General features: G+C 43.5%; 1 protein-coding gene across 15 annotated transcripts in view; it reads right to left on the bottom strand.

The window, feature by feature from the left end:
- The window catches only part of LOC137425935 (uncharacterized), a 215,846-nt gene that overhangs the window by 3,619 nt on the left and 196,886 nt on the right, over nt 1–15,341 (bottom strand). For all 15 annotated transcript variants that reach the window (XM_078776203.1, XM_078776202.1, XM_078776211.1 and 12 more), the window contains 5 exons: nt 14,377–14,469; nt 14,053–14,216; nt 13,726–13,884; nt 4,304–4,380; nt 3,839–3,943 (listed from right to left, as the gene is read on the bottom strand). In XM_078776203.1, coding sequence (XP_078632329.1) covers nt 3,839–3,943; nt 4,304–4,380; nt 13,726–13,884; nt 14,053–14,216; nt 14,377–14,469 — 598 coding nt within the window. The remainder of the gene's footprint in view (nt 1–3,838; nt 3,944–4,303; nt 4,381–13,725; nt 13,885–14,052; nt 14,217–14,376; nt 14,470–15,341) is intronic.

Below are 15,341 nucleotides of genomic sequence, written 5' to 3'. Positions count from 1 at the left end.
TTGGTACTTCACCCGCCGAGCTCTCCTCGCACCTTTCACCCTTATGTCGCAGACAACCAAGTGGAGCTGTGAAACAGCCTCCTCCCCCGGGATCACCTTTGTGTCCCAGAGGTGCCCCCTATCTCGCCTACGCACCAGCAGGTCGTCAACGGTTGTCGTCGACCCACCTGACGTGTATGTAACAAGCTTATTATCCTCTTTCTGGAACTGAGTATTACAAATCAACAAATCAGCTCCATCAGCAAACTCCAAAATCCTTTCACCTTCTCCATTTCTCACACCATATCCGTAACCCCCATGAACTCCCTCAAAACCGTCCATACTCCTTCCCACATGTCCATTTAGGTCTCCTCCTTCCACATCAATTTCCTCATCTTTCACGTTTTCTATCAGCTTCTCTATTGCACACCAGAACTTGTCCTAATATGCAGGTATTACACCAAAGTGACTAAACTAAACCTTTATCAAATGAAAGCCTCCATCACCAATTGTCACCTTTCAATCAAAATCCTACTATCCCAATAAAAACCTTTCCTTGGAACAAGTGAACTTCTCTCCATCTAAAGTAAAACGGTATCGGTCCACCAAAAACTTTCTCAGCACCTCGTCACGTCGCATTGATCCCCCGAATAGTTGTGCATCTGCACTCTCTTTGCCTTTTTCAAGTCTTTCAAAGACAGCCTCATCACAGAACAATTTCACCTCTATTCAAAATAAGTATCCCAAGACAGTTCCACTTAACTACAGACTGGTTAACTTCATCTCGTGTTAAGCCAGACAATGGAATCCCTTATTGCTACTGACCTCAAGACCCATCTCTTCATCAATTCTTTGATTTCCAATTGCCAGTTTGACTTCTGTCCAGATCAATCCAATCTTGCTTGACATTCCCCTTCTGCTTTCTCAACTATGGATTGAGCTCCAAAGAAGCTCTAAACTCCAAACAAGACATCAACAGCCTAACTTGACATTTCATAAGGATTTAATACTAGAAAACCTTCTCTGTCACTTCGCCAATGATTGCTCCATTTTGTGCCAGGACTTGCCCTTGTGACAGGCCTGTCTTCAGATCTGCAGAAAAGAATGTTGTCAACCATCTGCAACATGATAAACACCAATATATGTCACAGATTGACTGCTGGCAGAGGTGGAGTTCTGCTGCAGAGGTGGAGGAAGTTGTTGACCTCAGCATTAGCAAAAACCCGTCCCGGGGTGACCATATCTCCAAACTGATTTACAGGGCTGCTCATATCCTTACCATTTTTCTTCGACGCAAGCTTTCTTATGCGATCGCAACTCATAGCATTCATTATATAAGGCATCACGAGAACTGCTGGAGCGGTCATTTTGACCACAAACAAATATGTTTTGTTCAAAGATTTGAGGCTCCTTGACTTTTCATGATACTGGGTGTTAATATTCACCCAAATATTGACATCAACCACATTTTAATTACACGTTGTTATACCTAAAACTGCCACTATGGTCAATTTGCCCGATTAGGAAACGTATTGCATAAAACATTGCACATAGATTCAGCATTGATGAATTGTAATTCAAGATAAGCTATTGTCAATCCATGTTTGATGCAATGTCATCTCTGTGTGCAGAATCTGCTAAGCTGGACGTGCACGTAAAATCCTCAACATTTTCATTCATTCATTCGATTTCCTAAAGTGTAACATCAGGCGCTGTACAGTAAACATGGTGCGGCAGCCAGGACTCACAGCCCCAAAAAAAACGAGCAACTGCAGCAGCTTTCTGAAAATGAGTCAGAGGGAGATGATAATGTCGAAAGTAACCAAGAGGGAGATGATGACCACATTCCTGAGCAGGAGCATTCGAGTGAAAGTGACTCAACCTGAAGAGACATCTGAGGCAAGACCACAACAGTAAACAGTGTGCATATGCGGGAGAGGGCGATGGCGTGGTGGCCGAATGAGTCCCAGGGTACCAGTAATAACACTGGCTCTAACAGGCTATAAGGAGACTGTGAAAGATGGAACTGTCTGGAAAATTACTGACATTAGCACAAATGCTCCTGGAATATTGGCACTTCATAATGTGCTGTGAGAGGCCCAAAGACCAACAGACATCACGTGCTAAGCGTAGCATCAGAGAAGAGAGTGTTGTAAGTTCCTAACGGCTGCTCATTGTTGAACCCATACTACAACACATAAATAAAGGCACCGAACTGAGGCCAGAAGACAACTCAATAACGATGAATGGTCGATTTATCTGGCTGAAAAAGGATGCATTTATTGCTGCGCACTTTGCCAATGGAACATACCATGCAAAAGGACTTGAAGTGGATAATCTGTGGTCTGTTAGCTGGGGCCCACGATTCTTTCATAAGACCATATAAAGGAACAGATTCTGTAATATAATGAGATTCTTACGATTTGACCAAAGGTCAACAAGGTCTGAGCATTGATGTATATTTGAAGTATCTGTTGAATGGATTTCCATACCTGGGCAAATATAAGCACCATCCTGCAGACATTGTCTGAAAATGTGGAGCTACGTCTTTTGCATCATTACTTGAACAAGGGAAGAAATGTTACCATGGACAACTTTTTCACCTCTCTAAAGTTGGCAGAGAAGTTGAAATGCAAGAGGACAAGCATAGTGAGCACAATGAATCGTGTACAGAGAGAAGTCCCCTCCTCAGTGAACAACTCAAGAGCAAAGCGCTACACGACTACTGTGATAAAGCATGGTGACACGACCCTAATTGTTTACCAGGGTAAGAGAAAATAATGTTTTGTTGCTCAGTACCCTTCACCCTATTGTAGAAGGGAAAGATAATCCCAGGAAGCTTCCTGAGACTGTTCCTTTCTGTAATTCAACAAAGTACGGAGTGGATATTGTTGATCAGATGCTCAGGAAGTAATTTGTCAAAGCAGGATCTCGTATTTGGCAAGTTCATGTGTTTTGCAACATTCTGGACCTGGCTGCCATAAACACATGGGTGCTGTTCATGTCAGTGACTGGGAAACACATCAGCCGACGAGACTTCATTGCACAACTTGTTGATGAGCTCCGACAAGGGTACTCATCAGAGTTGCCACCACAAGAACCACAGCAGTTGAGTAGTTGGGAGGAGGGCCTCCAGCAAAGCACAAGTGGTAACAATGCCAAGTCACCAAATGTAATAAAATGATGGACAGCTGGGTAATGTGCAACAAGCTCATATGTGGCATTCAACAAAGTATGGAGTGGATATTGTTCATCACATGGCCAGGAAGTAATTTATCAAAACAGGATCTCGATCTCGTATTTGGCAGTTCATGTGTTTTACAACATTCTAGACCTGGCTGCCATAAATGCATAGGTGCTGTTCAAGTCAGTGACTGAAAAACACATCGGACTTGTAACTGATTAGGCCATTCCAATTCAGTTGGGTCTTCTTTGTATGTTTGGCCCTTTTGAGCCAGTCTCTCTGGCAGGTAGTTTTTCCATTCACCTCTTACAAATGAGTTGAGGCTCTTCCATGAGCTATGTTGACCCATGTCCATGAGCTCTTCCATTAATTTCAAACCCCATATAAAAAGTGCTCAGCATATTTGTGCCATAGCTCTCCTTAGTTCTTTTCATGTCTTCAGATTGAGCATTGGAGGGCATGTCATCTTTTCAGTAAAAAATCAAAAGCATCATTCTGTGTTTCGTGTTAAAAGTCTGTAATACAAAATTTAAAGTCTGAGCAATTCACTCTGTTATCATTTGCTGAATCCAACCCTTACAGTCCTGTGATCAAACACAACTGAAAGCTTACATGATAACATAAATATACTGCAGGATGTTACACATGGAAAATACAACCGAGCCAAGAACTCACCATCACTTGTCTTTTTAGTCACTTTAATGATATCTCCCATTGTCATTTCCAGCTCATCTGCCTCCTCTGCTGAATAGTTGTGGATGCAACATACCTTGGGGCAGTCTGCATTCCGATTACAGGATATCAAAATCATTTCTCAGTAATTGTGCAAAATAATGACCGATTATGGATAACATATCATCACATCGAAGCCAAACGTGGCAGTAAGTGCATCTGGTGATCAAATATTCAAATGAGCAATTTCTTCAACCTAACTTATGCAATTGAAAATTAAATAATTGAAAATTGAAAAGATACTATAATAATTGAAAAATTAAATTGAAATTAAAATTAAATTGAAAATTTAATAATTGAAAAATTCTTCTTCAAAAAGCGGGACAACCACGGACACCAAGACTAAACACTTGATGCCTCCTTCCAGGAAACATAATAAAAATAAAATAAAAATGAAAGTCAGCATACCCCAATCTTCATAAATTGTATGCCCGTCCTCTACTGTGGGAACTGAGATAGCTGATATCCAACGCTCTTTGTCATTCCTACAAACAAATGTATTACAAAAATCATTTCTTTACACATGAACAATCTGCAGCAAGAGTGGCATAACAATGTGAATGTTGTTTTTAGATATTTTAAGTTAAAAGGCTAAAAAAAACAAAAAAACCTGACACAAAAAGGCACAGATTTCCAGAAAAAAATGAGAGAGGGAAAACAGCAGCATTAGAGTAAAAGGCCAATATACAGCGCATTCAGAAAATATTCACACCCCTTGCTTTTTCACATTTTGTTGTCACAGACTGAATTTAAAAGGAATTAAATTTAGATTTTTTTTGTCATGGATCTACACATAATAGCCCACAGTGTCAAAATGAAATATTTTTCAGAATTTTTTACAAAACAATTAAAAATGAAACACAGAAATATCTAATTTACTCACATAAGTATACAACCCTCTGAGTCAATACTTTGTAGAAGCGCCTTTGGCAGCGGTTACAGCTTTGAGAGTCTTGATGGGTATGTCTGAATCAGCTTTGCACATCTGGATTTGGGAAGTTTCTCCCATTATTATTTGCAGATTTGCTCAAGCTCTGTCAAGTTGGATGGGGAGCTTCATTGAACAGCAATCTGCAAGTCTTTCCACAGATTCTCAATGGGATTAAAGTCTGGGATTTGGATCGGCCGCTCAAGGACTTTCATGTTCTTGTTCTGAAGTCCAGTGTTGCTTTGGATGTATGCTTGGGGTCATTGTCCGATTGAAATATAAATCTTCGCTGCAGTCTACGGTCTTTTGCACTCTGAAGCAGGTTCTCCACCAGGAGTTGCCTTATTTGGCTCCACTTATTGCCCCCCTCTCTCCTTACAGGTCTCCCAGTACCTGCCGCTGAAAAGCTTCCCCATATAATGATGCTGCCACCACCATGCTTTACGGTAGGGATGATGTTAGATAGGTGATGAGCTGTGCTCGGTTTCCGCCTGACGTAGAGCTTTGCATTCAGGCCAAAGAGTTCAATTTTCATCTCGTCAGACCACCGAATCTTTTACCTCATACTCTCAGTGTCTTTCATGTGTCTTTTTGAAAACTCCAGGTGTGCTGTCATGTGCCTTTTTCTCAGGAGTGTCTTCCATCTGGCCACACTCCCATAAAGCCTGGAGTTGTGAAGTGCTGTAGAGACTGTTGTCCTTCCAGCAGATTCTCCAATCTCAGCCAAGGAACTCTGTAGTTCTGTCAGAGTGGTCATTGGGTTATTGGTCACCTCGCTGACCAAGATCCTTCTTGCCCGGTTGCTCTGTTTGGTCTGATGGACAGCTCTAGGAAAAGTCTCCGTGGTTCTATATTCTTTCCATTTCCTAATGATGGAGCTCACTGTGCTCTTGGGAACTTTCAACACTGTAGAAATTGTTTTATACCCTTCCCAGATCTATGCCTCCGTACAATTCTATCTTGGAGTTTACAGACAGTTCCTTGGACTTCATGGTAGAGTTTTTGCTCTGACATGCATTGCCAACTGTGGGACCTTATATAGAAAGGTGTGTTTCTTTCTAAATCATGTCCACTCAATTGAATTGGCCACAGGTGGACTCCAATCAAGACATCTCAAGGATTATCAAAGGAAATTGGATGCATCTTAACTCAATTGGGAGTGTAACAGCAATGGGGTTTAATACTTGGTGACTCAAGACATTTAAGTTTTTCATTTTTAATTATTTTGGATTCAGGTAGGGATGATGTCATCACGTTTCTCAAATAACAGGGTTGGTGGCAAGAAGGGCATCCGGCCATAAAACAATGCTTCAAAAAGGCGACCACTGTGCCCAAAAAAAGGCTAACCCCCGCTCTGTGGGGGAAAATGGCCTCTAAAGGTGGTCCATTTTTAATTTTTTTGGAAATTTTTCAAAAAAAAAGGAAATTCCCACTTTGACATTATGGGGTATTATGTGTGTTGGCTTAGCGGTTAGGGTGCCGGCTTGGGATCCGAGGATCCTGGGTTCGAATCCCGGTCAATTGCTGAATTAACACCAGGGGGGTTGACTCAGCCTGTCATCCTTCTGAGGTTGGCAAATTGAGTACCAGTTCACTGGTAATTCCCTGTGTGTCGCAAGAGGCGACTAACAGGGTTGGTGGCAGGAAGGGCATGTGGCCATAAAACATTGCTTCAAAAAGGGGACCACGGTGCCCAAAAAAAAGGCCAACCCCCGCTCTGTGGGGGAAAATGGCCTCTAAAGGTGGTCCATTTTTAATTATTTTGGAAATTTTTCTAAAAAAAGAAAATTTCCACTTTGACATTATGGGGTATTATGTGTAGACCAGTGACAAAAAGCTGAAACACAACAAAATGTGAAGAAGTCAAGGGAAGGCACTGCAGAGGGAGACTTGAACAAACAATGGGTATGGGATGGAATGGGAGTGGGGTGGGGGAAGGATGCAGGAAAGGATGCATGCAATGGACAGGATGGATAGAGAAGCAAACTCTCAGGAGAGAAAACTGGAAATGCAGGTGAGGCTTGCAAAGAGCAACACATTAATATCATTTAAAAAACACTGCATCACTGATGAATACGAGCAATAAGACTTTCTGCGAGTCTTTCTGAATTTCCCCAAGGAAATGTCCACATGTGATAAGACACAAATCGTTGTTGCTCGGTGTGCTTACCCGTCGCTTTGCTGATGGATTTAATCAAAAGACAGCATGTTGTATTTCACAAACATATTGCATGTCCATCTGTGAATCTCAATGAGGATGTAGAATAAATTGAAACATCCAAAAAAGGATCTTATATAAACATGTATTTGATGTTGTTGCTCCTTCCGTGGTGGGTGTGGTTGATATTGTTTGTGTGCTCCTCCAACATACTTCTATATATTTTCCTATCGGTTCACAAATTATTGATATATTGATATATATATAATGTTTTGTACTTCTTCCGTTTCCTTCCAAAGGGTTCCTGCTGTTGTAGAATAATAAATATATTGCTGTTGGAACCACTGTGTTAAGCTCCCCATCCTGCCTCTGATTCGTCATTCACAGGAAATGGGCTTTTAAAACAGGAATCGTTATTATTAAACAGACACAAACATATTTTCCCAAGTAAATTGTTTATTAGCTTTCCATCGGTACCATTCTTATTATTCTACGGTAGCAGTTGTGAAACATACTACATTACAGCAAAGCAATGCTGTCAAGTGGCCATTTGGAGAAGGGGAGCAATTTCATGTCAGTCTGTAAAGCACCCTAAAGTTCTGTCTCAAACCTCCAACTAACACGTCACCCCAGGGTCAGTAACTTTATGCCCTTAACACTTCCAGAAGGGTGTGAATGATGGGGAGAAATGGTGATGTCATGTATGCAGTGCAAATGTTCACCATTGTATCCCTACACCGGGACCGGGTTGTATCCCTACGCCAGAGCTCGGATGGCGCTGCTGTGAATCGGGCCTTGATCGGCAGAGTGAATAAACGCGTACGACAATTGATCGCAGTTTGTCGAGATACTTTACATGGCGACGAAGGTAAACATCTAGACCATGACATCTTTCGGCCATATCGATGAATTCGACCCTCATGAGGGGGATTTTGACACGTATTCTGAGCGGTTGTCTTTCTATTTCGAGGCGAACGGCATTGCGACCGAAGGCCGGATGAAGGCCGTCTTCCTGTCCGTTTGCGGAGGTGAGACGTTCACACTCGTTAAAAACCTGATTCGGCCTCGAACAATCCAGGAGCTCACGTATGCAGAGCTCAAGGCCGCTTTGAAGGAACATTGCAACCCATCTCCTTCAGTCATCCTGTGTCGGTTTAATTTTTACATGTGCAGACAGCAGCAAGGTCAGTCGATCGCAGACTTCATTGCACACCTAAAAAAACTGTCACATCTGTGTGAGTTTGGGGACACGATCGATGACATGCTTCGTGATTTGCTGGTGGTTGGCATGTCCGATGACCGCACTCGTAGACGCCTGCTTGCTGAGAGAAGACTGACGTTCCAAAATGCCAGAGACACCGCCATTTCCATGGAAAGTGCTGAACGCAACGCTACAAGCATCGGTGCCACTCGCTCATCTGGTACCAGCCCTGCTGTGAATCGGTTGGATCATGTTCAGCCACAACGTTGGAACAAGGCTCCTCGTCAGAAGCCAGTGCAGTCTCAAACCCACAACAACTGTTTTCGGTGCAACGGAAAGCACCCTCCGGAGACGTGTCGGTTCAAAGATGCCACCTGCCATTTCTGTTCGAAAACTGGCCATATTGCTCCAGCTTGCATCACTCGCAAATCGGGAAAAGGAAAAGCTGCTGACAAGATTCATCAGTTTATCGGTTCGGAGGAACCCGAGCTTGACCAGGTGAGCTCTGTTTCCGACAACTCAGAATCGTATGACCTGCTTCATATTGATTCTCACCATAGGCGGGACCCTCTTCTTGCCAATGTTGTCGTCAACAATCGACCATTGCAAATGGAGGTCGACACTGGTGCGGCCGTCTCGCTCATCAGCCATGCTGTTTTCACAAACCTGTGGAGTGATGCTGACCGACCCCATCTGAAACCTACTACCTATGGACTCTCCACCTATACAGGTGAGAAGATTGTTCCCTGCGGTACATGTGATGTCACGGTGGGCTACGATAACCGTGAGTTTCACCTACCCCTGATCGTCATTCCTGGAAAGGGCCCTTCCTTACTCGGCAGGAGCTGGTTGAGCATAATTCGACTGAAGTGGGAAAGCATTCATCAACTCCGGGCAGCCAACGTTTCTCCTACCGCAGCATACACACTCAAAAATGTGCTGGATACGTACCCGGATGTCTTCAAGGATGAGCTTGGAACCTTGAAAGGACATACGGCTAAACTCAGGGTTGACCGGGATGCCAATCCTATATTTTGCAGGGCTCGCCCAGTCCCTTTCGCCCTGCGTGAGCGGATTGACAAGGAACTGGATCATCTTGAAAATCTGGGGATCATCGAGCAAATCCAGTATGCCGAATGGGCGGCGCCCATCGTTCCGGTCATAAAATCGGACCAGTCCATCCGCATATGTGGAGATTATAAAATGACCGTGAACAGGTGTTCTTCATTGGATAAATATCCAATCCCGAGGATCGAAGACCTCTATGCTCGTCTCACGGGAGGCAAGACTTTTACGAAACTCGATCTCAAATCCGCCTATCTACAGCTCTGCTTGGACGAGAATTCGAAACAGTATCTTACCATCAACACGCATCGTGGGTTGTATAGGTACCACCGACTTAGTTTTGGAGTGAAATCTGCACCTGGAATTTATCAGCGTGTCATGGACAGTTTGTTTGCCGCTGAACGCAACGTCGTTTGTTACCAGGATGATATTCTGGTTACTGGTCGTACGGACGCGGAACATCTACAGAACCTGGAGAGAGTTCTGAAGAAGATTTCGGACTCCGGCCTACGTTTGCGTCGAGACAAGTGCAAGTTTATGGTGCCATCAGTCACGTACCTGGGTCATACGATTGATGCCGAGGGTCTACACCCGACAGATGAGAAAGTCCGAGCTATCAAGGATGCTCCTTCTCCACGAGATGTGACCGAATTGAAGTCATACCTCGGTTTGCTTCAGTTCTATGGTCGTTACATCCCGAATGTGACCGACGTTTTGGGCCCCCTTTATCGGCTTTTGAGGAAAGGAGTCTCCTGGAGCTGGGGGTCTACTGAACAATCAGCATTCCAGACCTCTAAGGATCTGCTCAAATCGTCCAATGTTCTCGTTCATTTTGATCCAGAGAAGGATCTTGTGCTGACATGCGATGCCTGTCGGTATGGAGTGGGGAGTGTATTATCGCACGTGATGCCTGATGGTACGGAAAGACCGGTTGCATTTGCATCCAGAACGTTGTCCCCGGCAGAGAAAAACTATTCCCAACTTGACAAGGAAGGATTGGGAATCGTTTTCGGCGTCGGCAAATTTCGCCAGTACCTTCTTGGACATCATTTCACGTTTCGCACTGATCACAAGCCGCTGACCAGTCTGTTTGGTCCAACTAAGGCGACATCTGACACACTACCGCCCAGGATCATCCGCTGGTCCCTGTTTCTCGCTGCTTATGACTACACCATATGTTATAAGCCCGGTTCGTCTATCACAAATGCAGATGCCATGAGTCGGTTACCCCTTCCAGAATCCGTTGATGATTCGCCTACACCAGGATCCATTATCGCACTGATGGATCATCTGGAAGATTGTGCTGTCGATTCCGGCCAGATCCGCACTCATACTCGACGAGACCCCGTTCTGTCCAGAACTGTCCAGGCTGTACAGCTTGGATGGCATTTGCTACCTGAGGGTGACCCAGATTTTGCGGCTTTTAAAGCACGTAAAAACGAACTCAGCGTGGAAAATGGTTGCCTACTCTGGGGATGTCGTGTCGTGATCCCGAAAAATCTGCGTTCCAGGGTCATGGATGAAATCCATGACTGTCACCCCGGGATTGTGAAGATGAAGTCACTCGCCAGAAACTATGTGTGGTGGCCGAATCTTGATGCTGATATCGAACATCATGTTCGACATTGTTACCCCTGCCAGAGCACCCGGAATACACCTGCGAAAGCGCCACTGCATCCCTGGGAATGGCCCAGCGAACCGTGGCATCGCCTACATCTCGATTATGCCGGGCCTATTAACGGCAGCATGATTCTAATAATTACGGACGCGCACACAAAATGGATTGATGCCTATGTGACGCGTGGTACTACGTCAGCCATTGTCATCGAAAGACTCAGACGCTGTTTCGCCACTCATGGTCTGCCCAGGATGATCGTGAGTGATAACGGTTCGTGTTTTTCCAGTACCGAGTTTGCCAAGTTCACACGTCGGAACGGCATCAAACATAAGTTTGTCAGCCCACATCACCAGGCTTCAAATGGCTTGGCCGAACGATCCGTGGGAATCATCAAATCCGGATTGCAGAAACTTCAGGAGGGAACCCTGGAAACAAAGCTGTCTCGTCTCCTGTTCAAATACCGCATCACGCCACAATCAACAACCGGTGCAGCTCCGTCTGAGTTATTGATGAAACGACACTTGAGATCGACACTTGACAATCTCAAACCAGACATATCATCAAATGTTTATCAGAGCCAGCTTAATCAAAAGTTGGTGCACAATAAGACGTCCAACAGTCGATGTATCAACATTGGAGATCCAGTGTTTGCCCGAAATTTTGGTGCAGGTGCGACGTGGCTACCGGGAGACATCATCGAGAAGCCAGGTCCACTGTCCAGTGTGATTCGCCTGCAGGACGGCCGCGAAATTCGTCGACATCAGGACCACATAACCTACCGTCACTGTGAGTCGATGGAGCCTGTAGCATCGTCACAGTCAGGACAACAGTTCGACCCACCACTGCCGGAGATCGTCGTGGCCGCTCCAGCCGGCTTGGATGCCCCGAAAACCTCTGCAAACGCTACACCCTTCGTGGAGACCAAAGGAATCACCTAGGACTCTGTATCCACTGGTACACCGCGACCCAAAGGAATCACCTCGGACTCTGTATCCACTGGTACACCGCGACGCTCAATGCGTGAGAGAAAAGCACCCGACCGGTTGAATCTTTGAAGATGTTTTTTTTTCACGTTGACACATGTTCTATTTTCACGTATTTTCATTATTCTCATAACCGTTTGCACACATATTTTCACATGGTTTGGAAATGTTGCTTTTGAAATGTCAATTCTGGAAATCTAGCACGTATTGCTCTTGGTAATTTTGGACTTAAAGGGGAGGATGTCATGTATGCAGTGCAAATGTTCACCATTGTATCCCTACACCGGGACCGGGTTGTATCCCTACGCCAGAGCTCGGATGGCGCTGCTGTGAATCGGGCCTTGATCGGCAGAGTGAATAAACGCGTACGACAATTGATCGCAGTTTGTCGAGATACTTTACAGGTGACGAGTGAGATTTCCCCCAAGCAGGCTGGTCCTTATACGATAGAGTGTAGGGGGGGGGGGGGGGGGAGGGAGGAGGGCGAAGGGGTGGAGGGACGTTTTTGTCCCCCATCTCCCAGGAAGAGGAAGAAGAAGCCATACTACCAACTTCGTACACTTCCGGAATTGTTTGATTTATTTGTATTCAAATGTCTGGTGATTGTTTTGTATTTATTTATGCGAATGTGTACTTGTATATAACTGTCATTGATTTAAAAAGGCTTCGGCACAATCGAGCGATTTTTTTTTAACTCCAAAAAAACGATTTTCTTTTCAATTTTTTTTTTTTTTTGCCTAAAACACTCCCAGGCACTCACTGATGAGCCTCTGAAAGTTTGACGAAGATCCGTTCAGCCATCTCTGAGAACAATGGTGACACAGACAGACAGACAGACAGACATCTCTCTTCTGTAGTAGACATGGCTGTGGAGAGCATACTTTGCTGGGGTGCAGCTATGCTGCTGTTGCAGTTCTCCCTGTAGGTTAGAGCAGGAGTTTGCAATTTAGCTGGAGTGCCAGCGATAGCTCACCAACTCTTGGCAAATGAAACCGTGGGATCGTTAACGTTCGCCAACTAATGCCGGCAGAAGGGAAGCCGAGTTTAATGTCTGTCCAAGGGACACATATTGACGAATCATCCTGCCTGCGAAACACCAGAACGGCAGTTTATAGCTAGGCCAAGATTCAAGGCCAGGCTAGACAACTCATAGGTGTGTTGTGTGTGCAAACCTCTAGGCTTTCCTGCCAGCCAGACTCGTCGTTAGCATTGTTATATGAGAATCAAACAGTGTAGTCACATATACTAAGGATCACCAGCACAGAAGATCTACTTGTCCACACAGTCCTTTTTGACAGACTATTCTACATACAGAACCCCACTCTCCTCTGGACATATGTTGCAATTTGCAGAATAAAATGTACTTTTCCCAGGCATACATATTTCATAGTTTTGATGCCACAGGAACCACATAATCTTCATGGGAAATCTCTGGATTTCAACAAATATGGTGAGAGATCGAGTTAAATCAACTTTAAATACTATAGCCTTGATATGGTACACTTTTTATACAATAATGGAAACTTCATATTTGTTTCATTTGGTCGACTGCCCTTTTAATTACTGTAAAATAACTTTGTTTTCGGCAAGTTATTTTCGAATCAAAAGACCAAGACCATTTCACAAATTTAATGATCGATTGTGAATACACATCCGGCCTCAGAAAGCTTCTCAATTTCTGGCCAGAATATTGTTTCACAAATTTGAAACCTGTTTTTAAACTTTTTTTTTTTAAACCTTTTCATTGTCCAATAAAAGGAATGGAAGGATCAAAAAAATTGTATAAGGCTGAATTTACCCATGCCCTTTGCACTTCGATTGATTCGTCGACCTTCCCCCATCTCCCATTAATAAGTGCTGGATGAAAAGGCACGTACAAACTTGAGGCTTGAAGGGCAAGCTCCGTCTGCTTCTGTTTGTGGTTTTCCAGTAGAACGAGCTGAAACGCATTTTCTGCTGTAGTTTCACCCTCTGGTAGTTCTTGGATCTCAATCATGACTCGAGAGGCAGAGTCAAAAACTTCGTATTTCATGCCACTGCACACACAAGGAATGCACACCAAGAGTATGTCAAGATAAATGAATCGTTCAATGATAAAAGTCAGGAATTATTATGCCATTAAAAATTACAATCAATCTCCACTTCATACTTCAAGCACATCTTCAAAATGTGAGTGGAAAGTTGAAATAACAACTTTTTCTTACGTTTTCTTGGTGAGTAGGATTAGGTCATTAAAAAGGAAGATGTAAATGCCCTTCTGGAGGCCCATTTTCATGGCATTCTTAAAGTTTCCCTTTGATGTACTCTTCAGCACATGCAGCTCTCCCTCCTTAATCAAGTACCGTGATTGAGAAACAACAGGAAGGCACTGCCAAACAAACAAATCCGTGCGTCTTCCACAACTCTTCCATTTTAGAAGTCACTTTCAATGGAATTGAAAACTCGTGTAAGTAAATGCAGAGATCGTCCATCAACTTTGTGATCTTTAGTGAAGAGGAATGGTGGAGAGCACAGGGAGTTAAATTCACCTTTAAATCTTTGAAGTCAATCTTGTTTTGAATATGCACCAGTTCTTCTGTTTGCTTCATTTTCTTCAAATCTTCATTACTCTGACGAATCATCTGTAAATACAGACATCAACGTTTGTAGTTTTACAATTAAATATTTATACAACCTTGAAAAGAGAAATAGGTACAATCAAGCATCTATGCTATAAAACAGGAATGTCTGTCCGTCTGTCCGTCCGTCCGTCAGTCAGTCCCAAAACTACCCCCTCTGTTTTGGGGCTCGCCCGCCAAACCTGTGGAACATTTTGAGGTCCCCAATTTGGGTGGTTCCTCCAAATCAGCAGAGGTCTGAACTACAACCTCAAGAGATGACTGTTAGTCCACTCCGGGCTATTTATTTAAAACCTTTTTATTACTTGTTTCTTTCGTTTTTTTTTTCGTTTTTTTTTACAAATGATTTACAAAGATTTACAAATGTTGTAGTACAAACGTTATCGACATGCTCACATTGTAATGTACATTGTACTGTACATACTTTATAGACGATCTAACACTTTCTATAGACTATTTCTATGGTATATATTTCTATTTCTATTTTATATAAATTTATATTACTATAAATTATATTTCTATAGTATCTTTCTATGGTATAAATATACATTTCTATATTTCTTTCTATTTCTATAGACGATCCGATCTATAGACTAGTATGTACTTTATAGAAATATGTGTGGGTTGTTGCTGTCACCAACTTCCTGATAATATTCCACCATTAACCACCCCCATATGGGTCTGATTGGCCCTCGGGTAAATGTGTCTAGCGGCCCCACCCCCAACAGTCTGATTGACAGTTGTAGTCCCGCCCAACCCTTGAATCCCTTCCTATTCCTTTACAAAGCAATGCAGTTTTGTATACTTTTCAGGGAATCCTTTCAAGCGATTAAAATTATGAAAGCAAAGGCTGCTGCACCAACTAAAACTGTCGG

The sequence above is a fragment of the Myxine glutinosa genome, chromosome 4 (assembly GCF_964187855.1).
Source record: "Myxine glutinosa chromosome 4, kmMyxGlut1.1, whole genome shotgun sequence".
Classification (NCBI taxonomy): domain Eukaryota; kingdom Metazoa; phylum Chordata; class Myxini; order Myxiniformes; family Myxinidae; genus Myxine; species Myxine glutinosa.
The sequence above is the reverse complement of the archived record's forward strand: the minus strand, read 5'-3'. Positions and strand labels throughout refer to the sequence as shown.